A 25,855-nucleotide genomic window follows, 5' to 3' on the forward strand; every position below is an offset into this window, starting at 1 on the left:
TGGGAAAGTTCTGGACATCAATTTTACTTTTGCTCTGAAAACTGGTCAAAGGCTGCCTTTTCTTACTTTGATGCCAGAACACACCTCAGCACCCACCTTGGGACCTGGGAGTAGAGTGTGGAAACCATGGTGTTTGGAGATACAAACTATTTTTAATAACTTGCATTCAATCCAGTCAAGGGACAGCACTTCTGGCCAGGATCCTTTGTGCAAAACATACACCCAGACCTCTCTCACAAGACAAGTGGTGAGAGCCCAGCAACACCGGGCAGCAGGTGACCTAGCTGAGTTCCTCTGCAGTCAGAAGTGCCACAGTTCCCAAGCGTCCCAGGGCAGGCTCTGGGGACCCTGCCACTGCTCAAACAAGGGCTTCTGAGGAAGCGTCCCTGAAACTCTTCTGTGGCCAGAGCAGTCATGGCCAACAGGCCCTGCTTTAACAACTTTCCAAAGCAAACTTGTGCACAGCTTGGCTCTGGGTTTTGCAGGGCTCTGATGTGAGTACTGCAGGGGGCCTGGAACAGATGGACAGAAAAACCCTGGCTTGGCGGCAGGGGGGCCCTTGGCCCATGGCCTCAGGGATGCAGGGGGCCATCCACACAGGCAAGTTCTTGGTCAGGCTGGGCCCTTCCAAGGCAACTGCCCCATCTGCTTCTCGGATTTTTAAATCTGGACTCTGCCCACACTCACAGAATCTGTGCAAACCGGCACCTTGTCAGAAAATGCTTTGGGGGCTGAGAGTCATGTTACTGAATGAGCTGCTTCTCTGTGTCTTTGTTTTCTCATCTATAAAATGGGGATAATAAGCATTTGTTACCTCACTGGGTTGTTGTGAGGATTGAATGAGCTATTTTATGTAACATACACAGACCATTGAGAGGTGGCGTTTCCCAAATATTATTCATTCCCATAGCACTGTCCTAAACTTCTTGCTGTTTTCATTATCATACATTTAGTATTTTTCTTTAAGCTGACTCACTTCCTTTCTGCTTAAATTTATTTTAAAAGGAAACTGTACATCACTGTGGTAAATGGAAAAATAGTAGAAGGCAGATGTAAAAATAAATACAATGGAAGAAAACAATGTAGTTAATAGAGCTGGAGTCTGTTGCCTGCCAAAGGCGTGGATCCTGGGCCTTCCTCTGTCTTTGCTAAGATGCATGATTAGAGGGCGTTAAAGGCCTAATGGCCACGTGGAGACTTTCTCTTTCAGGTCATTGTCAGTGATGGAAGAGCTGAAAAGCGAGTGGCCTTCTCCCCGCAGAACTATTTATTGGACGTCCAATCTCTGTCTCTCTAAAACCTCACTAAGCACACAGATCATCTTGCTTTCCGCCACTCTGGGAGAGACTGTTCTAGATCATCACCATCCAACAGAGCTTCCTGAGATGATGGAAATGTGCTGTATCCACGTTGTCCAATACGGCAGCCACCAGCCACGTGTGGCTAAGAAGTACTTGAAATGTGGCTGGTGTGCCTGAGGAACTAGAGTTTAATTTCTTCCCATTTTGATTAAGTTAAATTTAAATGATGCCACCAATCGTGGCACAGTGGTTAAGAATCCTCCTGCCAATGCAGGGGACACAGGTTTGAGCCCTGGTCCAGGAAGATCCCACATGCCGCAGAGCAACTAAGCCCGTGCGCCACAACTACTGAAGCCCGTGCACCTAGAGTCCATATTCCACAACAAAGAGTATCTCCTGCTTGCAGCAACTAGAGAAAGCCCACGTGCAGCAGCAAAGACCCAACACACCCCCAAAAAAAAAACAAAACATTTAAATGACCACACGTGGCTAGTGGCTGTCGGACTGGACAGTGCAGATCTACTGAGAAAGCTACATGTGCTGATCCTTTTGTCTGGGCTCTTCAAATGAACTATGGTTCATTTTGAGGTTATGCCCTTGGCTTCCTTGGAGGGAGATCTTAAGGAAACCTGACACTGATTTGTCCTAGGGATGTAACAGGGCATCGTCTACCACATTCTTTATTATTGCTTCATCTAAAGTTCTGTGAGGACATTTCTTTTAGAACTCCCTTTGAGGAACTGATATATTTTCTTCTCATTAGCAATGGAATTATCCAAAATAGCCACATTTCCATTTTCACACTGGTTGCCAGGAAGCTCAAAGGAAACTTACAAACCAATGAGAGCAACCACATAGGATCTCATATATATGTATGTATGTATATATGTGATTTCCACTGTTCCCTTAATGGAAACACTCTTAGTTTACATCTTCTCTGACTCTTGATATTTTATTTCTTACTTCTATTTTATCACTCTTTTCTGAGTTTCTCTAGAAATTATCTCAAATCTTTTGTGGAATTATATAAAATGCATTTTTTAATGAATAAAAATAATGTCCAACAGTAGCAGTATTTTACAGGAGTCACTCTCTCTCCAATACCATTTATCATTTAAAAAACAACAAAACCCAAAAAAATCACACTGTAATGAAGACTTTCTAAAATGCTTCCAAACACATGCTCAGAGTTTGCTCTTAGGTACCAACCAGAAGCGTTGTTAGCTAAAAGGAGAAGAACAGTTGCATTCAACACACTCCAAGATCAGGAGAGATTTCAGACAGCCCACAGTGTGGGACGCAGCTGCTCTACGTGATGTGGGAGCTGTCAGCCTCATGGCTCCATGAAATCCAGGCCTTATCCTCCACGCACTGGCTGGACCACACCCAGGAAAGCTCTGGAAATGGTCAAGGATGGGGAGAGTGTGGCTCGAATCCCACGGTGGCCACTGTGGAAACAATCTCCCAGGCAACTGCATATTTGCTGTGTCCATCTCATTCCTTAACTGGCTTTCAGGAGCTAAAAATGGCCCTTGCTTCCTGGGGTGAGGGGAGGGAGAGGAGTGAAAAATGAAAGGTCAAGGAAACCTCTCAAGCGATCTCGCATTTTAATTTTGCTCTAAAATAAAGCTGTCTGCTTCACTTTTTTCATTCTCCAGGCAACACCTCCCAGCTTTCTGATGACCGCAAAGCAGAACTTGAAGGATGCTCAAATAAGAGATTTGGGGCGGGGGGGGGCGGGGGTTTGGTTTGGGATAAAAGGAGAAAAGGATATTCGGAAATCTGTCATATCTAATTCTCTTTTCAAGCCAGAGCTGAGAGCATCAGGAACACTCAGATTCTCTTCTTAAAGTGCTACTGTCGCCAGGCTGAACAAGTAAACTAGGATAACTTTCCAGTGCAAACTTCCTTGCCAAACTCTAGCTCATTTGTCCGTAAGATTTCAGGTAAGAGGCGTGTATCATGCTTAAGCCCATTATATAACCCATGCCCACTGCCAGTCCTGCCATCAAAGACTAAACACGGCGATCATTTTGGAAGATGAGAAACGAATACCAAGTGCCTACTGGACACCATGTATTTCTAATCCCAATAACAACAGCTTTGCAAAGTAAGCATTATTATTATTTCTGTTTTACAGATAAGGAAACTGAGATTTACCTAAGGCCACAAAACTGAAACCAGGGCTTCTAGCCTCAGGTTCAAGGTCCTTTTTGCACCACCCCAGTCTCTGGGGAAACTATCCTAATAGCTGAGAAGACTTCTTCAATGGTCAATTCCCCACTAAGAGAAATGGCAACAGAACTCAAGGCTCTTCACGGAGCTCATGGGGAATCAGAACAAAGTGTAGTGAAAGTTGTTGTGATAATTCAACAGCAGAAGCAGAAGTGGCTAAGAGTCAAAGCTGAAAACAAAACAGTCCCAGGACAAGTGAACGCCAACAGCTGCAGATCAGGTAAGAAACAAGAAAGCAAAGAAGAGGGTAGGTAGGCAGGGCTGGAAGAGGCATCAGAAAATCAGAGAAAAGATGGACAACTGGGGTCCCAACTGTTGGGGCAAAATCACCTCCAAAACAAAGGTCCCCTGGTTTCAGACACTCAATCCTCAGCCGGGGAGGGGGTGATCAGCTCTACCTCAAGCAAGCAGAGGGCACATCTGCAGTGTCCACTTGCCAAGTGGCTGTTGCCCCTTCTTTGGCAAAGAGTGGCCTGGTTTTCATCTGCGGGGCCCCCTCACCCCTCTCTCAGTCACATGGTCAGATGAGGGCAACTCCAACCCCAGTGCCAGTGGGGGTCACATGATTCGAAGCTGGCCCATCACAGGAGTCCATCTCCCAACACTGGGGTTTAGGGATGGGCTTGGGATCCAAGACAGACTCCTGAGAGATGCCCGGACAGGCTGAGAGTCTGGTGCTGCTGGGAGCTGCCTGGTCCACCCACAGAGGGCGCCAGCCTGAAAAGGACGCCCAAGCAGAGGAAACCAGGGGAAATGGGAGCAGATGTCTGACCACAGGTCCAGGCAGGTCTGAGGCCAGACCCACGCCTGGACGTTTCAGTTGCAACACGAGCCAACGAATCCCATTTCTGCTCAAGCAGTCCGAGCTGAGCGGTCATGGCCACGCTAGGAGGTCCGACAGCACGAGAAAGCTCCACCCCGCCTCCTTCTGTCTGACGGAAGGATCATTTCCTCGGGGAGGCTGGGCAGGTGGATGCTGGCATCTGGAGGCTGTGGCTTCTCCGTATGGCACTCCATCGCCAAGACGCAAAAGCACCAGGGAGTAACAAACAAGTGTGTCCCCACCCCAGCGGTGACATCTAACTGAAAACCAGGTGATTACCTGATACACGTGGAACGCATTGGCGGCCTTGCCCCGGAGAAACACTGACGGGATCCAGACGTTGATCAGCGCTCGGTTTGATCTGAACAAAAGAAAGATGCAGAGTGGTCATTTCAATTTGCCAGAAAAAGGGAGGAAGCTATTTTCTCCCCTAAGAGGCACACGATGTACGGCAACATCTATTACGCTTAACTGTAAGCTAAAGCATCAGCTTCCATCTCATTACCTGGTCCCCCAAGATTATCTTTCAGGGACTTAGTTTAAAAAATATATATTAAATTTATATATGCAGTTTGTATTCTGGAATGAGAAAGAGCTGCCCTTCAGTCCTTACTAACTGAGTGACCGTGGCCCATAGTTTATCTGAACCTCAGTTTGCTCATCTGAAGAGGGGCACGATCACCGGAAGCCCCCACGAGGCGGGGGAGGGTCAAGAGCACGCCCACAGGGCTTCTGGAGCGTGTGGAGGAGGCACGCTGCCTCCTCACCGTGCCCACTTTAGACCCTGAGCCCCACTTTAAGGTCAGGCTCCACGAAGAGCTCAGGAGACCAACACTCACGCGATGCAAGAGACAGCTCTTTGGGGTGGGGAGAGGGGATTCCAGGAAGCCAGGCACCAATAACCGCTCTTGCAACTTTTCCAAAAGCACTGTGTGTGGCTCGAATAGAGCAGAATCACTTGCTGAGCACAGACACTGCACGGCTCCGTGCTGTCACCTAGATTATCTCGGCTGATCCTCGCGGCTATTTGAGAGAACTTCAAGGGTTCTTTCAGTTATGTGACAGTCCCGCCTTGCGAGATGACTTGAACCTAACTCTGAGTCACTGGGCGCACACACCCACCACCACCACTCTTCCACCAGCTGGATCTACACCATGTGAAGCTGATAAGTTAACTGTCACTGAAACTTCCAGATCAATCATTAACAGCTCTCACAGCAGTGCTGTGCAATTCTGGAAGGGCTGGGAGGTCCTAGCCCCTGTTTCTGCTAGGAGTTGCTCCAGGGCTAAGCGCTTTTCCTGGAGCTCTCCTTATCTCTGAAGAGCAGCTCTTAAAAATTCGCCAGCCTCCTGTGCTTAGAACACAGTTTGAGACACTGATGATGGAAGAGTCCATGACTCAACAGCCTCACAATCTCCACAGTAAAGAGCATTTCATTTTCACAAAGAAATGCTTCTCTCCTGAAGCAGCATTTCTTCTAAGCTTTGAGCCCAGGTGCTGACCGCCTTCATGGGGCAAAATACACCCTATTGATCACCTCCCCAGGGCTCCAAGTACAAGCTGTCATCCTGAGGCACCAAACTGATTTGGATATCTAATGACACCCCTCCTGGAAAGGTCCCCAAAACTGTGCTAGTGACTAGAGTGCTCCCCTTTCATTTCTGTCGGGAGTGGGAGGGGTGCAGAAGTGTAACTGACACTCTGGTTTTCATTAACCTCCCAGGATTGGTGAGGGCTGGACCACCTCCCAGGGCTCCAGGAGGTCCCCCAGGTCCCCCCAAACATGCTCTCCCTTTCAGAGCACATAGCTCGCTGTATTAGAATTGATTGTCCTCTCTCTCCTAGACGCAGAAGTGTGAGTTAAGGGAATAAAATAATGATCCCGAGTATGGAAGACCAAATAAGCTGGAGGAGTCAAATCTACCAGGGCAGTTGGTATGAAGGGAGGGCCGGGGGAGGCTGGGGATGGAGCTGAGGTCAGCCAGGGCCTTCTCTGCAAGAGAAGAGGGAGAGGGAAATGGTGCTTCCCTCTGGCTCTAGTGGAGATGATCAACCTGCGGGGGAGGAGAAGAGATGAGGTGGCTGGACCCGGCAGAGGTTGCCTGAGAGCAGGGACCGTGGCTGATTCATCCCCTCCACCGATGACCTGGCACGACCCCTCCCCGCAGCAGGCACGTGATAAATTCTTGCTTTATGAATGAGTTCCTTGCGCCTCACGAGTGGCTCATCTCTGGGGTCCCCTCTGCGCTTTCACCTCTCTCCCCAGCTGGTCCCCCCTTTCCCTCCGCCAGGCCACCATCCCATGATCCTCTTCACTATGTACTCCCCTCCACCCCGCCCCCCAAAGGCCCATGCGAAGCAAACTCGTCTTTGATTTTCATCCTTCACCTCTTAACTTCCACGACCCCCCTCACCAATCTAACAGGCACCTCCACCTCTACCGCCGCTACCAAGCACTGCGGGGCCTCTTGATCCCCTCCGTGCTTTTCAAAACCCCACTCTTGTGATCTGCGCCTTATGAATGAGGAAACTCAGGCTCAGAGAGGTTAAGTGGCTCGCCCAAGGTCACACCAGCATGAGTCCTGCAGTTAAGATTTCAACTTGGCTCAGCCTGGCTCTAACAAAATGCTCTTCCGATGCCCCGCCCTCTCTCCTGGGGAAGCTGAACCTTCCTCTACTCAGCACAACTAGGGAGGTTCTGCTTGTCCTTAACTCAGGACTCACTCCTCTCTTCCCCAGCCCCAGGGGATTACAGGTCCAAAAGGTGAGGCAACTTGATCAGAAAGAGTCCGTCTGAAGACCAACTAAATTCCTTAGGGGTTAACAGCAGAGGCGCCAGACAGAATTCAATCCAATCAAAAATCAGACCAAGGTACTGAACCACTGTCATTTCCAATAGCCCAGGAGTTGCAAACTCAAAATTTGAACGGGAGACACCCAGACAGTGGAATGAGTGGAGTGGGCCACAGTCAGACAAAAGGGAGAAGTGGGGACTGCGGCAAGCTGGCAAGCACGCGCCCTGGATGGAAGAAGCAGCTGCTGCTCAGCTCTAGCGGATGGTGGCCTTGCTGGGATTTCTTCTTTTAAAGAAAATGGAGAAATTTAAATTTTCATGAGATACCTTCCAACTCTTAAATGTCAACCAAAAAAAAAAAATTGTTTTTCAATACCCAAAGAGGGAGCTAAAAACACATCTGAAGGCCAGACTCAGGCTGCGGGCAAACAACTCCCCACCTCTACAATAACCAAATCCGTCACGCAGATTTCAGCAGTGCTTGCTGGTTCCCTCTATGGTCTCCTGGGACGCAAGCCAAGTAACAGAGTCTTGCTTCTAAAGGGCCCCTCATGAGCACATGCTGTGGACTTACGTTTCAAAATCCGACAAACTCTGGTCTTCGGATGTTTGACTCAAATCTCCAGGCACCTGCCATAGGGAGAGGGGGAAGGGGAGAGAGAAAATGCAGCATGGTTACCATGGTTTGCATAATCACAGGAAATTCTGCTTCTCAATGACCCCTGAGCATTTCCTGTTCAGAATGAGGTGAAGAAGCAGTTACTGGAAAACAATAAGAGATTTTATGGAAGGATGGTTAAAGACGGAGTTACAGTAATAAAAATATGCCACCATGAAAGACCTCAATTACCTTCACAGAAAAAAAGGACTGTTAATCCTACCGAGATCATCATGGGTGTGTAAAAGCATGTAATTTTGGAGCTACAGAGGCCTAATTAGGAGCTGAGAGGCAAGGTATCAAATGTGCAAAGGCAAAAATACGCATCATCACGCACAGACACACGTGGTGTGTAAACACAAAGGGAAATGTCTGTCCCCCAAATGGCTCTATCCTTTCCCCTCACATGTGTGAGAAATTTAAGGCAGCCGAACATGACTTTCTCTTCTGACTCAGAAGGGACCCATGAGAACAGGATTGGGTGCAGGAAACTATAACGCCTGGTGGGATGGCAATTCTCATCCAGAGCAGACAGCGAATGGCCAGCACTTGTAGATGCTCAATAAATCGTGATGTTATCGGACCCTGGGAATGAGCTTCCTTTTGTAATAGGATCGAATTTGAACTGGAGAGAACTTAAGACTGTGGATCAAAACTAAGAAGAACCAAGAGGGATAGAGAAGGGTGCGGGGTGACGAGGGAAAGTTTCACACTGTGCACCTGTCAGGGCATTCTCCTTATCCTCAACCTTCATCAATCGTGATAAGGATCTGGGGGGTGGGCAATGCTCCCTGCCCCCCAGATGAGGGAACTGAGGATCACAGGGGCTGAACTCGTCCAAGGCCACACATGTAGGAAAGGGATACGAATCCAGGTCTGTCCAGGCTTTTCTGCAACAAACCCTTAGCAAACAGAGGAAAAGCCAGCTCAAGGGTGATAGGAGAAGGTGAGACTTGGCAAAGTCTTGCCTGTACAGAGGATAAGAAGACACTAGAAGGTAGTCCGTAGAGAAAGAGCAGGCTCCTTTTGGAGGCAGGAGGACGCAGTGGTTATGCAGCCTGGGCTCTGGGACCACACGGCTCAGGATCCAATCCTGAGCTCCTGTGTGGCCGCGAGCGTCACTTGACTTCTCTGCATCACACTGTCCTTGTCTGTAAAATGGGTACGTATAATACTAATACGCACAGGGTTGTTCTTAGAACAAGAGGAGTTGATATGTGTAGAGCATGTGGAACAGTGCCAGGCAGGTAGAAGGGTCTCCTTGACTGACCTGTGCGCTATAATAATATGACAACTATTGAGAAGCTGTCTGTTATCCTTGACACCATACACGAATCTGCCCACCACCTGGGGGTGTCTCACCCCATACATGGCAGCCCTGAGGGAGAATGGCCTAAGCTGAGCCCTTTCCAGGTCCCTGGAACTAAGCAATTCAATTGGGCTCCAGGCTGCAGCCTTTGTTAAGGAGCTGCTGTTGAGAGATTCTTTCAAGCCCAACAAGGAGAAACCCGCCTAACCGCTTGAGAGAACATCAGTTTCAAAAGATCAGGAACTCCCTGGGCTGGGGGTCGGGGTGGCCCTGCTGTTAGAGGGACTGTTATTTTCCTCTGGGCGGCTGTGGTGAGAGCTGGTACAACCTATCAGGGGAAGCCACGAGGCTGTGTGTACTGAGATCCCTAAAGACACCTACATCCTTTGACCCAGAAATCACAGTCCTCTGTTATCCAGAGGAAACAAAGACGCCAACCAAAAGGATCTAAAGGATCTAAAGGTCCAACTAGAGAGGAATGATTCAAGAAATTATGACATGTCCGTTTGAGATGCCTGGTTTAAAAAGAAACGAGTTACACACACACACACACACTCATGAAGGTACGAGCACAAAAATAATTCTGGAAAAGGATCTAAGAAAATAACAGTGGCTATCGTTGATAATAGATTATGAGTGGGACTGGGGAGAGAAATGATACTTATTTTTCATTTGCTATCTTTCTGGAAGATTAAAAAAATTTATCTTTTGAGTGAATTGCTTTAAAAGAATTTAAATGTGCTTTTGAAGAATGAGATAGCATTCCACGTGCAGTTATGAAAACACCTCCAAGATGGATCATCACGTGAAAGCAAAGTAGGGTAGAGACGGTGGGTCTCATACACCACCTTGGGTGAGAAAACAGAGAATGAAGAATATCAGGTTGTATTTGTTTGTTTTTGCATCAAGAAGGTAGAGAAGTGAAGTTCAAGGCACCAATCAAAGGGGCACCAGCCTGTGGGCGCCAGGGGCGGGGGTGGGGCCCAGGCAGCGGGGGTGGGGGGGTGGGGGTGGGAGGAGGCTATTTAGTCAACACTCTTTTGTATAGTTCGAGTTTCGAAATAATCTAATGCTAACAATTAAAAATGTAAATTAGAATGCATTATCCCACCAAAAGAGTGCTTTTGATAAATTTCTAATGGCATAGAAAAAAAAGCTCCTGGTCTCTGTTTAGTAAAAAGCCGCTATGGGGAATTCCCCGGTGGTCCAGTGGTTAGGGCTCGGCGCTTTCACTGCTGAGGGCCTGGCTTCAATCCCTGGTTGGGAAACTAGGATCCTGCAAGCCACAGGGCACGACCAAAAAAAAATTTTTAAAGAAAAAAAAAAGCTGCTACGGACTGCAAATACCTAGTGCAAGTCTTGAATATAACTCATAATGACTGTGGATCAATATTAGCATGAAAGAGATCCGAAAGACAGTGGGGTATCAGAGAGAGGGGAGCCAGATGGATTTGTAGCACGGATCTGAACTTCCCTGTACTTTCTACAATGAAGATGCATTAATCGTGTGAATACTAACAGATACATATTATACTGTATACATACACATACATAATATATACCTACATTAATTATATACATAATATATTAAGTGTGTATCGCATTACTGTGGAAGGTGAATAAGATAGCCTTTCCAGTCCTCCCCCGCAGGATGGGAGAGGCTGTGCCCTCAGGTCCTCTATTCATGGGGGATGAACGAGGGCTAAGGCTCGCTCTGAAGTGGCCCCTTCCAGACACCAGCCTCCCCTCAGCGCTTCCACGTGGAACCCAGCGCCTTCTCTGGCGGGGCTGCAGGGTGGCTCTCCACCTCTTTTCTCTGAGCTTTCCCTCAGCACCTGAGCCTGGGGAGGGTTCTTCGGCACAACATAGGATCAGGTAAGCAGATCGGAGGAAGGACCCACAGACTGTGAAGGCACGAGCGGCATCATTACACTGCCTTTAAGTGCAGGCTCTTCTCAGACGGGATGTGAACAGAGCTTGGACCCAGGGAACCTCATTCACAAGAAGCAAGGTTCTGACTGTCTGCCCCACCAGGCTGAGGGGAAGGGTGACCAGAAGCAAAAGATAAGGTGAGGTTTTTAAGGACAGATGTCACTCTACAATGATATTAACAAAGAGCTTCTGAAAATAATCAATTTTTAAAAGAAAGTTTCTTCCTGACAGATAAATTTCCCTTCAGGGATGTTTATTTGTAGGGGGACCCTCTTGGACAATGGATGTTAAGTATCTGGGAGTTGTTAAATCCTCCCAACTCAGGAGTTTTTCTTCTTTTTTAAAAAAATTTTTCCTTTTTAAAATTTTATTTTTATTTATTTATTTTTATTTTTGGCTGCATTGGGTCTTTGGTGCTGTGTGCGGGCTTTTCTCTAGTTGCAGCAAGCAGGGGCTACTCTTCGTTGTGGTGTGCAGGCTTCTCATTGCGGTGGCTTCTCTTGTTGCAGAGCACGGGCTCTAGGCACACGGGCTTCAGTAGTTGTGGCACGTGGGCTCAGTAGTTGTGGCTTGCAGGCTCTAGAGCGCAGGCTCAGTAGTTGTGGCTCACGGGCTTAACTGCTCCGCGGCACGTGGCATCTTTCTGGACAAGGGCTCAAACCCGTTTCCCTTGCACTGGTAGGCAGATTCTTAACCACTGTGCCACCCGGGAAGCCCCCAGGAGTTTTTCTTCTGATTATTGGCATTATTGGCATCAGCAAGCCAGGAGACATTTATGTGTCTGCCTGAGTTCAGGGAGGCTGGCTGGAAAAAGAGTCCATGAACCTTCTGACCTTGGTGGAATAGATCTTAAAAATCAGGCCAGGCTCTACAGCAACTGCAGTATGATAATTGATGGCCAAGCTTATTAAACATCTTAACATGCTCTCTTTTCATTCTGTCTACCCAGATTGGAGCTAGATAGCATCTGGGGTTTACAGTAAGCATCCAGAAAGCTGATTTGACTTCATATCCTGGCAGTGAAAGGCTTGCGGGGTAGAGATTTTGTAAGAAAAATCAACTTTCTATTGATGCTGGCCACAAACATCCCTCGTGCCTTCCTGAAGCCCTGGGAAGTCCTGGAAGACACATCTCTGCAATGGAGGCTTCTTTTTGATTCCCTCCAACATGGAGCACAAGTAAGTGTGGTTGTCCTCATTTGCTTCTCCCTGTCCCTGCAGAGAAGGCGGCTCATCATCTGGCCTGTGGTCTGGGGGTTCGGGGGTCAGTATGTGAGTGCAGAGGAAGGCAGAGCCCATGGCTGGAGAAACAGAGCAGCCAGGATTTCTGGGTCTTTCTGTAGCAAACACCCCAGGCGCTGCATACACAAGGATGTGGAGGGACAGGCGAGACCCACAATCAGAATCCTTTTCCATCTCTGGGTACACAAGTCAGCCTCCACTGATCATGAAAGAAGTCACATGGCTCTCTGAAGGTCCTGCTAGAAAGCAACAAAGATGGAGGGCAGAGGGGTCCAACGTGCGTTGAACATCTACTATGCGCGCCAATGTATTTGCACATTATTAATCCTCAAATAAATACAGTGAAGGATGTATTATCGCAAGTCATGCTTCCCTCCTTTCTTGCCCCAGCCTCTTTGCATGGCTGGCTCTTTTCACATCTTTTCAGATTCAGCTAAAAGATGACGTCCTATGAGATACCTTCCCTGATCACCAGAAATACGCAGATTCCACACTGTCACCCTCTACCATTCCCGGTGCTCAGGCTGCAATTACTCCACACCCTGTACTGGTCCCTCCCTGCGAGCCTGGGGACAGCAGCTTGCACGAAAGGTCATTCACACAGGCCCTGGCATGTTGTGGGCACTGACTGAGCACTTGTGACTGAGCAGACAAGCGAATGATGAGGGAAGCTCCATTTCCACGCAAGTGTCAATCAAGTTTTAAACTGCTCTGGAGCAAATTCGAAATTATCATGCATGAGAAGGATGAGTTAGTTTGGAGATAAGAGGAACCAAAGGAAGAGAACCATATTCCTTGTCTTCTAATTACAGGGCTCTCGGATTCACTGCTCAAAAGACAAGGCAAAAAGGCAGACAATACAGGACAACAAATCTTTGCCCCGATCATGAAAAAACACCCGTAATTTATGTTTTCCAGTCACTTTCTCGCACATCCCTCTTTTCACATAGCCTTCTCTTCAGCAATTAGCTCTCACTTTGCACTGCCAGAAACGACAGCTATTTCCCATCCGACCAACACCTTGCTTTCTCTTCTCACTTTTTAAGAAGGAACAACATGTGAAATGCACGGTTCTGTCTCCAGCTTGGTCGCCGGGCCAGAGGACAAACAGGCTCAGGGCTGCTGCTGTGAACACAAAGCAGGCCTGGGCTTTCCTCCCCTCAGGGAGGCTGCTGCCAGGTCTGCACCACTTTCAGGGCTGTGTGTTATCTGTTAATTTGTTCTTTGTTTTACAAATATACAATTAGAGGCATCAGCTGAGGCCCGAGACTCTCTACTGGGAGTAAAGAACTGGCAAATAAGAGCTTTAAAGAGTCTTTAATTCAATCCTCTGAGTAGCCCTGGAAGCTTGCATGAAGGCAGGCTACCACACTTCTGTGAATTAGTTTTTGATGCGTCTGTTTTTCCCAAAAAGACTCTGAGGGTCTCGGGAACAATATTCTCAGAGCCCCAGATGGTATCAGGCACATACTGATTGCTCAGAGCATGTTCCCCATGGATGGATAGATGTACAGATGAACAAACAGACAGATGGGGGACGGGATGGTTGGAGGAGGGCAGGGATGAGAAGGGAGGGGGCGTGAGAAAATTATCTAATTTACTAAGAATGGACATCTAGTTTCCTTCCAAGCAATTAAGATGCATGGACAACATACGTACAAAGGGCTAACTGGCAGTTACTCTCATTTTTCAGGGAAAGAGTTCAAGGATGTTGGACAGAACAGAACAGGCGTTTGGGGCCCAGCAGTCCCCACGCACGAGTGAAGGGCCAGCTGCTCCACCACAGATGCACACACCGTTACTCAGACACTTAGTCTGCAAATCCGTACTAGGTTCCTCTTATGGGCCAGACACTCTGGGTACCAGAGAGGCAGCAGGGAGCAGGGGAGATGAAGGCTGGGGGCCCATGGAGCACCCAATCCATCCAGGGAGACAGTCTAGAAATAACTGATAGCACAATGACAGTGTGAAAAGTCCATGGAGAAGAATCAAGATAACTAAGTGTCTGGGAAGGCAATTCGGGAAAGAGGTTTGGAGGGACCGGCGCTGGAGGCCTGAGGGAGGACGGCGTGGCTCTGGTCTTTGCTCAGGTAGAGGGAAGCCTCCAAAAGGATTTAAGCAAGGGAGAGACTGGGCAAGTCCCCGTTTGAAAAGTCACTCTGGGCAGCAGGCAAGAGGGAACAGCCAGGAGGCTGCTGAGCGAACGTGCACACCCATACACACACACACACACTCATACGCACAAGCACACATCCACATGCACATGCACACAAACCCATATGCACACACACACCCCCATACGCACACACACACCCACATGCACACACACACCCATACACACACATCCATACGCACACACACACCCATACACACACACACACACGCAGATGCCATCTCAACTTGGCACACCAGATCATTTGCCAGCGTCTGCCCATTGCCTTTTCAGCATCACATTTTTTTTAAGCCTCACCTGTAAAGAAAGTACAAATCCACAAATGTGTCTCCAGTTTCTCTAGGCTTAATTACTAATAGAAAACTATTCGTCAGTTATGAATTCTCAGCCAATCTCTAGCGAAAGACTTCGGCCTCTTAAGAAGGAGCTGAGAGCATTCGACTCATCTAAACCCTCTCCTGCTACACATGAGGACACCCAGGGCTGAGGAGTGGCTGGGTGCCCCCCCCCCGCAGGTTTTTCTGGCCCCGCACCACAGCGGGGGTCATGTCTGCTCCTGACAGATCTCCAAAGTTTCTAGTAGGTGCTGCAAGGGCTTAGTGGCCAGAGCCTCCCCTCCCCCAATGCCCTTCTTCAGCAAGAGCAGCTTCTAGGGACTTCCCGGGCTGCCCAGTGGTTAAGACTCTGCACTTCCACTGCTGGGGGCGCAGGTTCGATCCCTGGCTGGGGAACTAAGATCCTGCACGCCACGCAGCCAAAAAAAAAAGAGCAGCTTCTATTATACTTTGACCCATTTCCCACATCGAGTTTCCAAGGTAGAGCTCCTTTTAAAGAAAAGGGTACACAAGCATGATTTACTTAAGAAGAAAGAAGTTTAGAAAACACTCAACAAACTGCATCATTTCACCTTTAACTCCCATTCAACAGCCAGAGAAATGGAGGCACAGAGCAACCAGAAGATGCCGAGGAGAAGCAGAACTGTGCAAACTCTAGAATCCAAAACCGCTCTCACCAGGATTGCAGTGTAAGTGGAGAGTGAATGTAGGATTTCCTTAAATACACAGCAAACACAACTGAAACTGTCACTTAGAAATTAGCCAGGGACCACCAAGCAGCACTTAACAGCATTAAGATGTATCAAGGAGGTTTAAGCGGCATGTCTGCGGAGTTCATTACTGCAGACAGGAGCGGATCTGAGTCGATCTGGTGATGCGCTGGAGACACTAGGCTGGAAGGACAACAGAAGGCCCTCTCCAGGCCTGTTACCCCAAATGCTGTCTTCCTGCAAACAGAACAGCCCTCATGAGCTCGCACAGGCAGTTGTGCTGCTGGGGGAAAGCCTCCAGGGCACAGGGGGGGCTTGTTCATTTTTACATTCCTGGTCCCCAAACCCAGTACCTCCCCAGAACCAAAATCAACAGTTGGCAAACTATAGCCCACAGGCCAAATCCAGCCTGCGTTTGTAAATACATTTTCATTGGAACACAGTGACGCTGGTATGACATGTGTGTATCACCTATGGCTGCTGTCACACTCTATCCCCAAAGTTCAGTCCGTGTGACAGAGATAGTACAACCCACAGCACCTAAAATATTTACTCTCTGGGCATTTACGGAAAAAGTTGGCCAATTTCTGCTGTCATTGATGGCTGAACAGATGTAGAAAAATCAGCAGTAATTTCAAGGAAACACTTCCTTCTTCTCGGTGGGGAGGAACAAATGTTTGAGCTCCACAGCTTCGTGAAACGACTTTCAGTACTTGAGAGTAAAGAGAGGCCCCAGATCTGGATGGAGGGAGAGGGATAAGAAATGACATTTAAGGATCCAGGCCCTTATTTACATTCATTTACATCATCCTCACAGCAACCTTTTAACATGAGGATTTCGTGTCCCATGTTCTACAAGAGGCTCAGAGAGGCTCTGCGATGTGCCCATGCACACAGCAAGAATTCAAACCCAAGTGTGACTGAAATCGGAGCTGTGCTCTTTTTACTACACCTGCCGCCTCCCCGCAAAGAAACGAGGGTGCAAAACGAGAATCCAGGCTAATCCCTGAAGGAAGGAATCTGTTCCTTGTAACGGGAAATGAAGACACTCGGGCAGTCAGAGCATGTATACACCTGGGCTCCCTGCGGCTACTGACACGTCTGGACTGTATTTCTGCCATTACAAGTGTGATGATTACATAAGCAGATGAGCAGGCGCTGCCGACTTGCAGATAAAAGCAAAATGACTCTGGAATGTTTCCTCCTAGGGTTCTTTCTGGTGATTTAATTTCTACCCCTTCCAAATAAGAGAGGCACACCCTAGAGGCTGCTTCAGGTGCGTGAGGTGGGTTGGAGGGGTGAGTTTCTCAGGAAGTTCTTTAGTGAATCCCTTTGGCTGCCCAGGTCCTCGGGAAACACGCAGGGAGGGTCTGGTGTCTAAAGGTCAGGGAGACCTGGGCTTTGCCAGTTCCTAACCGTGAAACCTATGCCCCAGTTTCCTCTTCTGTAAAGCGGGGCCAGCACTCACCCACCCCAACCTCTGCAGCGTCCTGTTTATAAGCTGCCCAGCAGGCTGCCTGTGCGGTTACAGTACATTGTCCTCAGCTGCCATTTCTTACCTTCCCTGTCACCTCCCTGCGGGAAGAGGACAAAACAAGAAGGGGAACTCGGGCCAGCTCCAGACTTTAGCAATCTTGCCTTCAGCTCGGGTGTTTTTTTTAAAGTCAGAGCCCATTTCCCACTACTGAGAATTCACCATGTCTCCTGATCTGTCTCCGGGGCAGCACAGGGCCTCCCACCACCTGCGCCGAGCAGAGCAGCACCGGCCCCAGCAGCAAGAACGTGCACTCGAGCAGGCTGTCCGCGTCCTCCTCAGCCCAGCATTTCTAGCCCCGTCCAGCTGTGCCACAAGGAGCAAAGAGAACTGATGTAGTCCAGTGTCCCTCCCAGTCGGGGCTAAGGCACTGAAAACCGAACGGCCAACTTGGTTTCCACACATCGGCAACAGAAACCTAGATGCTACTCTCTTTTATTGGATCTGTCCACTCTGCTGGAACAGAAAGCTTCCTGTTTTATTTCTGACCCTTCAACTCCCCTCTTATTAAGACTGAGCTTGTATTTCCACATGTCTGTGAATATGGCCCAGGCTGAAACCACACCTGTGAGTTTTCCCTTCCCTGTACTTTCAAGATTTCGATTCTTTTGGTAAGCAAACCACTTTTTTTGATTGACGTTTTGCCAAGAGGGCCAGCGTTAGCGGCAGTGCCCTGGCTGCTCTGCAGGGCATCACCCTGGAGGCCGCGGGTTGGGGGACGCGGTGGAGAGCAGAGCAGCGAGAGCGCAGGGCACGGACGCCAGAGCCCAGCGCCTGGGGTTCCTCTTTCCAGTGCTGCGAGCCTGGCAAGTGGCTCGACCTCTCTGCCTCTATTTCCTTCACTGTAGAATAAATACAGCAATTCCACCTCCCTCGCAGGGTTGTCCTGACAAAGAAGTGAGACAGTTGATGTCAAGTGCAGGCAAGAGTGCCCGGGAGCCGGGGTCCAAGTGCAGCCCTGGCTGCATCACCCAGCGCAGCCCAGCACACGAAGGCCCAGCGGGAGTCCTCGCAAGGCCAAGTACACTGGGCTGGGCGTGGAGGCGGATCTTACGCTTCTAGAAGGTCTGAGCGCCTCTCACTCAGCACACCCACAGCGGCTCAGGGGCTGGCGAGGCTTGGGTCTGGGCTGCTGGGTCTCCCGTCAGTCCTGGAGAACACGGTCCATCTGGCTGCCTCACTTCCCAGCACGATGGATACCATCTGTGTCCTCTACATGAGAAAGCCCAGAAAGGTGACTTTGAAAAGTCACCCAGGGGCATCTCATCTTGTCTTTTTTGTCCATCTAGACCTATTATCACCATTTGTCAACACGGCAGTCAGCCAAAGCACATGGCTTTTCCTTCGTTTGCGTGTTTGCTCCTGAGGTTTGGGGCAGCTGGAGACCATGCTGGGAGGGGACCACAGGCCACTGGGCACAGCTCCCATGCACGTCACTCAGCAGGGAGAGGGGCTTCTGGGGCCAAGCTGGGTGAGAGCCCAGGGCTCTGCCCTCCTCCCACCCACCCCAGCCCCTGTGTCCTCTTCTCAGAGGCCTGGAGCCCCGTGGGACACAGCTTGAAACCCATCACCCTGGAGAAAACCTCCAGTTCCCTGAGGAGGACAATCCCCAAGCACAACCTCCAGGAGCTCTGGATTCACTCCTGCCACCGGCCATGTCCACTCCAGGTTCCTTCGTCACCCAATTCCCCAGACTTGTGCCTTTCAAGGTTGGCATCTTTCAAACCCTACAAGGCTGAGGTGCTGCACTCAGCAAAGCCTTCAGAACCTGACGTTCCTCTTTTACAAAGAGAGCTGAAGGCTGCCCCGTGGTGTCCCCACGGCACTTTGTACATGTGGCTGTTACGGCCCCTCCCACGTGCATGGAGATCACTGGTTTACTCCCTACTTCCCTAGACACCTGCAAGCTGACCGGGCACCAGGCTGTGCTTTCACCCACCTCAGACACCCAGGACCTACCATGGGGCCTGGCAACAGGGTAATAATCCGTGATGACATCCATCTTTCTACCCTAACAGAAAGGTCTGGAAGGATAAGCACCAAACTCATCAGGATGGTGGTCTCTGGGGACGGGAATGGAACTGAGGGTGACTGACAAAGAGATTTTAACATAATGTCTGAATATTTACATTCAGAATGTATTCATGTAATACATGTGCCTTCCAAAACATTTTTTAAAAATAATAGCAGCTGTAGGGGCTTCCCTGGTGGCGCAGTGGTTGAGAGTCCGCCTGCTGATGCAGGGGACACGGGTTCGTGCCCCGGTCCGGGAAGATCCCACATGCCACGGAGCCGCTGGGCCCGTGAGCCATGGCCGCTGAGCCTGCGTGTCCGGAGCCTGTGCTCCGCAAGGGGAGAGGCCGCAACAGTAAGAGGCCCGCGTACTGCAAAAAATAAATAAATAAAAAATAAAAATAAAAAATAATAGCAGCTGTAATGACTTGAATGGTGGCCCCCCGCAAGTGGTATGTCCATGTCTTAAGGCCCAGGACCGGTAAATGTGACTTTATTTGGAAAAACAATTTTGCAGATGTAACTAGGTTAAAGATCTCGAGATGAGATCATCCTGGATTATCTGGGTGGGCCCTAAAACCCAATGACAAGTGTCCTTAGAAGAGACACACAGAGAGAAGCAGGAGAAGGCCGTGTGAAGACAGAGGCAGAGATTGGAATGAGGTGGCCACAAGCCAAGGAATGCTCAGGCCCGCGAGAAGCTAGAAGAGGCAGGGAGGCTCTTCCCCTGGAATCTCCAGGTAACACCTGGCCCTGCCGGTGTTCACACTCTGATTTCAGACTTCTGGCCTCCACAACCGTGAGGGAATAAATGTGTGTTGTTTTAAGCCCCCAGCTGGTGGTGACTTGTTACATTTATTGATCTTGTGCCAGGTGCCAGGCCCTGGGTTATACATTTTAAATGCGTCATTACCCTGACGGGTTGATACTACTATCATCCTCATTTTCTAGATGAGGAAACAGACACTCAGAGAGTTGACTTAACCTGCTCAAGGGCACAGGGCTGTAAGTGCCAGAGCCAGGAGTGGACTCAGGTGTGGCGTGGAGAGTCCACTCTGGGCTGTAACACGCAGTGGAAGAACATGGCTTTGGGATTCGACAGGTCTAGGCTTGCACGCTTACTGTGCCATCCCAACCGAGGCCCCCGACCTCTCCCAGCCTCACTCTCCTAAGGTATAAAGCAGGCAAGTAATACTTCCCTGCTAGGCTTATTATGCATTAAGTGAAATAATGCCAACAGAGTCTGCTGTACTGTATCCCAGGGCCGGGCACGGAGAAGGCACTCAGCTAGCATCTCCTGAAGGCATGAATAGGGTCGGGTCAGGGTGCTACTCACAGGCAGGGACGGTCATGTCAGAGGCCGGGGGGTAGGAAACGGCTGGAAGACATGATCTTCCATGAGGAACGTGCTGACTACAGGTGCAAACTATTTCCTACATTCACTCACCCAACCCAATCCACTATGCTATCGGCTCTCGGAAACACCAGATGGGTGGGAGGATGGATGGATGAGTCCATCTATTCCACAGAACAGCTCGGGCAGTTGGTCAGCCTTAGGGGTTCCGCTGTGCAAGAGCAAAAGGTGATGGCACTGATGGCAGAGAGGGAGAAAGAATTCTTCAAGCTGAGCTCCTGTCCTCGAACGCTAAAAAGGCCCATTCCTGAACCAGCACCCAGACGAGTTGCTGTGGGATGTTCAGTGATAAACACCAGCAGTAACTCCAAAACAGCACCTTCCAGAAATACTCACATGTCAAAGTTAGCAGCCCTGCCACACACACACACCAGCGCCTCCCAAACCAGCTAAACAATGGCCTCATCATGGCTGGGTGGCCGCCACTTGCTGCCACTGCTGACTTGGGAAGCGGATCACCAACACCCTCAGTTAGAGCCCCAGACCCCTCCCCGCAGAGATCAGACACGACAAGCAGTCCTGCCACGGAGAAATCTGGCTAATTTTCGATCTGTCTTTTATCAACAAGCAATAAATAATGAAGTTCTGCTCATCAAAGATGCCAGGGATGGTGCAATTTAACATCTGTTTTATAATTACATCTCCCAAAGTGCGACGTGTCCCCAATCCCCTTTGAAATTGATGACTTCCCAAGAAGATGTTTTTGGAACCGAGTCAAAGCAGCAAGAATACAGTCCTAGACCCACAGCCTGGTCCCTGCTCTGTTTCTAACATGCTGAGTGGCAGCAGGCAAGCCATTTCCCTGCTCTGAGCTTCCATTTCCTCCCCCAGGAAAGGAAAAGGCAGGATAAAGGGGTGGACTGTGGCTCTTTGCTGCCCGGCATCCACTCCCCTCCTGGGAAATCACCCCACCATGAGATTTGTGCGGAACAAACCCTACCCAGCCTTGATCCAAGGGTGAGCACCAAATAACACAGATCAGTCAGCATATCCCGTCCTTGTGGCCACAGTGACTGGTTCAAGCTGGTTCAATCAGAGCGAAGCCTGGGGATTTTGCTGGCTACGGTGGACAGTCTCGTTCTTTCTCTTGATGATTACTGAGAAGATGGGACCACGGCTCATCCGGCTCTGAACTTTTCAGTTGCCTAATGTAACAAATTCCTTGTTCTGCTGATGCCACTTTGGCTTGGGTCCTCTGTTTCTGCCACGGAAAGCATCCTAACTGATGCAGAAACGATGATCCCTTCCAGGTCTGGCATTCATTTTGTTTTATTCCACGTTTTCCTAGGAAGGTCAAGCCCTCAAAAGAAAAACCCAAAAGAAAGCCTTCAATCCTTGCTGCCGAGGAGAGACTGGAGCTCCTTCAGGACACGGGCCATGTCAATCTTGTCTTTGATCTCCAGTTCAAAGCATAGTACGTGGAACTCGGGAAACTGAGAAACTCAGCACACGTGGAGTGAATGGATACATCAATCAGACAGAGGTCTGCAAACTGTGGGCCCCTAGATAAGCTTTACTTCTCTAATGAGCATCGCCATCAGAGCCACCATAACTATCACCAGTATCACGGTTCAGTGAGTGCTACCCAGGTGCCAGGCACCAAAAGCTCTGCAGAGATTATCTGACTGAGGTCCCATCACCACCCTAGGAGGCAAGTAAGCTGCCGCCTCTCAAAGTCACCAGGGCCAGCCACAAATAACTCTGCTCCTTCTAGGTGCCTGCACGTCCTCACTTACCTGCAGTGACCTGTGTCCAGGGGACTTGCTTTGCCAATGAAATAAGAGAAAAGTGATGTGTCTCATATCCAGGTGGAAGATAGAGTGTGTGCTCGGCCAGGCTGTTTTGTCCCCCTACCACAGCCTGGGTCTGGGTGTGAGAATGATGACAAGATGCAGCAGAGGGCCAGCAAACCGGTGAAGGACATGCAACATGGATGAGACAGAAACCATTGTTTTCTATAATGGCATTTTGGAGTTCTTTGTTACTGCAGCATAACCCAGCCCACCCTAATATACCACACCCCATTTTACAGACGGGAAAACTGAGGCTCAAAGAGGTGAAGGGCCTTGTGCCAAACCATGCTGTTACTGAAGCAGAGAGGCACGTGTAGGCCTGGAGAACACAGACTTGGCCATTGTTGGTCAAGTTCTGAGGAGTTGTGATCCACCCCCACTCCGCAACCAGGTGACTTAGGGCTTTCACTGCCAGCCTTGCCCACACACTCTTGGTAGGAAACCCCGGGCACTAGGAAAACAGAGGTGTTGGTCCCTCTGTACCTCAGAAACCAAGAGTCCACCCTGAAACAGCAAAACTGACAAATACCAAGTTCCCCAAAGCCCAAGACATGTGAAAGTAGAGACATGTAAGAATATATACAATTCAGTATAATAATACAAAAAGCATGGAGGAGAGCGATGAAAGAAATAAAATAGAACCACTATGGAAGACCAGACCAGAGAACGTCAGTATGCACGAAGTCCTGCCATAGAATTTCCAGATCATAAATTTCTATACAATCATTTCTCTACAATCAAAAAGCAGCACTAATTTTGACTCAAATACCTCTTGACCAAAGAGTGAAACAAAATTAGCTACAAGATTCACTGTGTCCACAAAACAAACAAACAAACAACAAACAGTGAACGCTGAGAGGAAGCACAGCTTCTCCTGGCATTAGGACCTGCGAGAACGCCCTCCCATGGGTGCCCCTCAAGGTGACAGGGATGTGAATTAGTGGGTGTCTTCAGCGTAGTCCTATGCTAGGCAGCCTCCTAACATACGGGCCGGTGGCCCCCGTCCTGGCATTCGTGCCCTGTGCCATCCCTTTCCCTGAGGGTGGGTGGGCCCTACTGACTCACTTCTAACCAACAGATGAAGGCAGAAGCGATGGGAAACCAGTTCCGAGGTTATAAAAGACCGCGACTTCCATCTTGCTGGTCTCTCTCATGTTTTCCTGGCTCGCTCACTGCAGTGAAGCAAGTGGCTATGATGAACCAGGGTGGTGAGAGACGGCCTCCAGCCAACAGCCCAGGAGGAACTAAGGCCCTCAGTCTAAGAGCCCCTGAGAAACTGAGTCCTGCCAACAAGCACACAGGTGAGTATGGAAACAGACCCTTCCCCCATCAGGCCTGAGATGTCTGTGGCCTGGACCCAGAGCAAGAACCAACTAAACCACATGGATTCCTGAAACCATAAGATCGTAAGTGTTGCTATTTCAAAATGTTGTTTCTGCCTCTACGTTTTGGGACAATTTGTTATGCAGAAACAGACAACTAGCACAGTCCCTAAACAAGTATAATGATGAGTTTTGTTCACTGTTTCTGTGTTACCCCTTCATGAATCGGTGGCATACTGCCCAATCCGCCCCAGTGATGCTACGGGAACCAAAATAAGGGGACCTAAAGCTTTGATCCTGTGATAAAACAAAGAGAAGTACTTCCCACACATCAGCCCATCACGAGGCACCGTCGTGACGTTTGCCACATTTGTGTACTACCTGCACTACTGTTTATTAATGTTATTTTTTAAATCAACTCACCTTTTTTAGTTATAAAATTTACTCAAAAGGAAATCACTCTAGCAAATAGAAAACCAACTACACTTGCTATATAGAGAAGGCAAACTGAATCCAATGAAACCAAAACTCTATTAAATTCTAGGTGCCAGTGGTTCTCAATACCATCTGCGTTAGAATCACCCAAGGCAATGAGGGGGGTGCGCCGACCTCACTGCAGAGATTCTCCTTCTGCTGAGCTGGGGTCTAGATACCCGAGAATAGATACTCGTAGCGTATGGGCTCTGGCGAGGGCCTGGATGCCATCATCTCAGCTCAGCTCACGTGAGTGTCTCCTCCACCACACTACTGACCAGGAGGGCCCAGGGAACAGTCCATTCTCTGCATCACTGGTGCCCAGGTCAGCCCCCGACACATGGAGGATGCTACTGTGTGTGCAGTGAATAAATAAACGAGGTATCATCCTGGATCCTGGGGATGGGCAAGATCGGACCGCTGTCCAGGGGTAGAAGTGATATGCCTGATGGGGGCCCGGAGCAGAGGGGGCAAGCCTCCTCCAGCCAGCCCTCGCTCTTCCATCAACAGTTTCCCCAGTTAGGACAACACAAATTCTCTCTGTGACTGATGGATAATTTCATACTCAAATTGGAAACGCTTAAACTGAGAGATCACGAAAATCGGGGTGGGAGACATGATAGTCCCCTGAACATGACAGCAAATAAAAAATGAAAACAGCAATGTTGATCATCTCATGACATATAAATCCACGGTCCCTTGTAGGTGTAGGGAACTGGCATAGAATGTTTTGCTTCAGTCAAATTCATCAAGTATTTTTCTTTAATAAATTTATTTATTTTATTTATTTATTTTTGGCTGTGTTGGGTCTTCATTGCTGCATGCAGGCTTTCTCTAGTTGTGGCGAGCGGGGGCTACTCTTTGTTGCGGTACACGGGCATCTCATTGTGGTGGCTTCTCTTGTTGTGGAGCACGGGCTCTAGACGTGTGGGCTTCAGTAGCTTTGGCACGCAGGCTCAGTAGTTGTGGCTTGCGGGCTCTAGAGCACAGGCTCAGTAGTTGTGGCGCACGGGCTTAGTTGCTCCATGGCATGTGGGACCTTCCCAGACCAGGGCTCGAACCCGTGTCCCCTGCACTAGCAGGCGGATTCTTAACCACTGCACCAGCAGGGAAGCCCCAGCAAGTATTTTCTGAGCATCCATAGTCAGGATGCTATGGTGGGAAGTGAGAACTAATATTCATTCATTCATGCCACAAATATTTAATACTCTTTACCAGGTACTGGGGACACAGTCAAGTATACAACAGACAAAGGGAGACAGCAAATCAACAGCTCTATGCCAAGCAGTGATAAATGCCATGAAGAAAAATAAAGCAGGCGGTGGAGGTGCTACTTTATTCAAGGTTATGATCAACTGATATTTGGCCCCACTTTGGGTGATTTACAGGTATTATCTCATTTAATTCAAACCTCATACAACTCTCTCTTGTGGGCATCACCCCATTTAGGGATGGGGACATGAAGACTCAAAAAGTTAAGACCTACCAGCTCCACGCTTACTAGTCCTAAGAACTTGGGGACATTAGCTATCTTACTTGTGCCTTAGTTTCCTTATCTCTAAAATGGAATCAGTAATATCCACCTCATGGGCTTGCTGCTACATGTAAAACACTTGGGGAAAGATTTGGTATATAAAAAGCCTGGGAGCAGCTTCCTGTTGAAGGTAGGAGTGTAAATGTCACTCCCACTTTTAAGGACTTCATTATCTGATGGAGAAGCCAAAGGATACACCCATGAAGCTAGTGGACGACAATATCCACGAACGCACCATATTGATTTACACCACCCGTCC

The 25,855-nt window shown here is 49.0% G+C and overlaps 1 protein-coding gene across 5 annotated transcripts in view; it reads right to left on the reverse strand.

The window, feature by feature from the left end:
• SNX29 (sorting nexin 29) overlaps positions 1 to 25,855 on the reverse strand; it is a 550,741-nt gene that overhangs the window by 172,749 nt on the left and 352,137 nt on the right. For all 5 annotated transcript variants that reach the window (XM_019928689.3, XM_073792297.1, XM_073792298.1 and 2 more), the window contains 2 exons: positions 7,729 to 7,784; positions 4,639 to 4,720 (listed from right to left, as the gene is read on the reverse strand). In XM_019928689.3, coding sequence (XP_019784248.1) covers positions 4,639 to 4,720; positions 7,729 to 7,784 — 138 coding nt within the window. The remainder of the gene's footprint in view (positions 1 to 4,638; positions 4,721 to 7,728; positions 7,785 to 25,855) is intronic.

Source organism: Tursiops truncatus, chromosome 15 (assembly GCF_011762595.2).
Source record: "Tursiops truncatus isolate mTurTru1 chromosome 15, mTurTru1.mat.Y, whole genome shotgun sequence".
NCBI lineage: Eukaryota > Metazoa > Chordata > Mammalia > Artiodactyla > Delphinidae > Tursiops > Tursiops truncatus.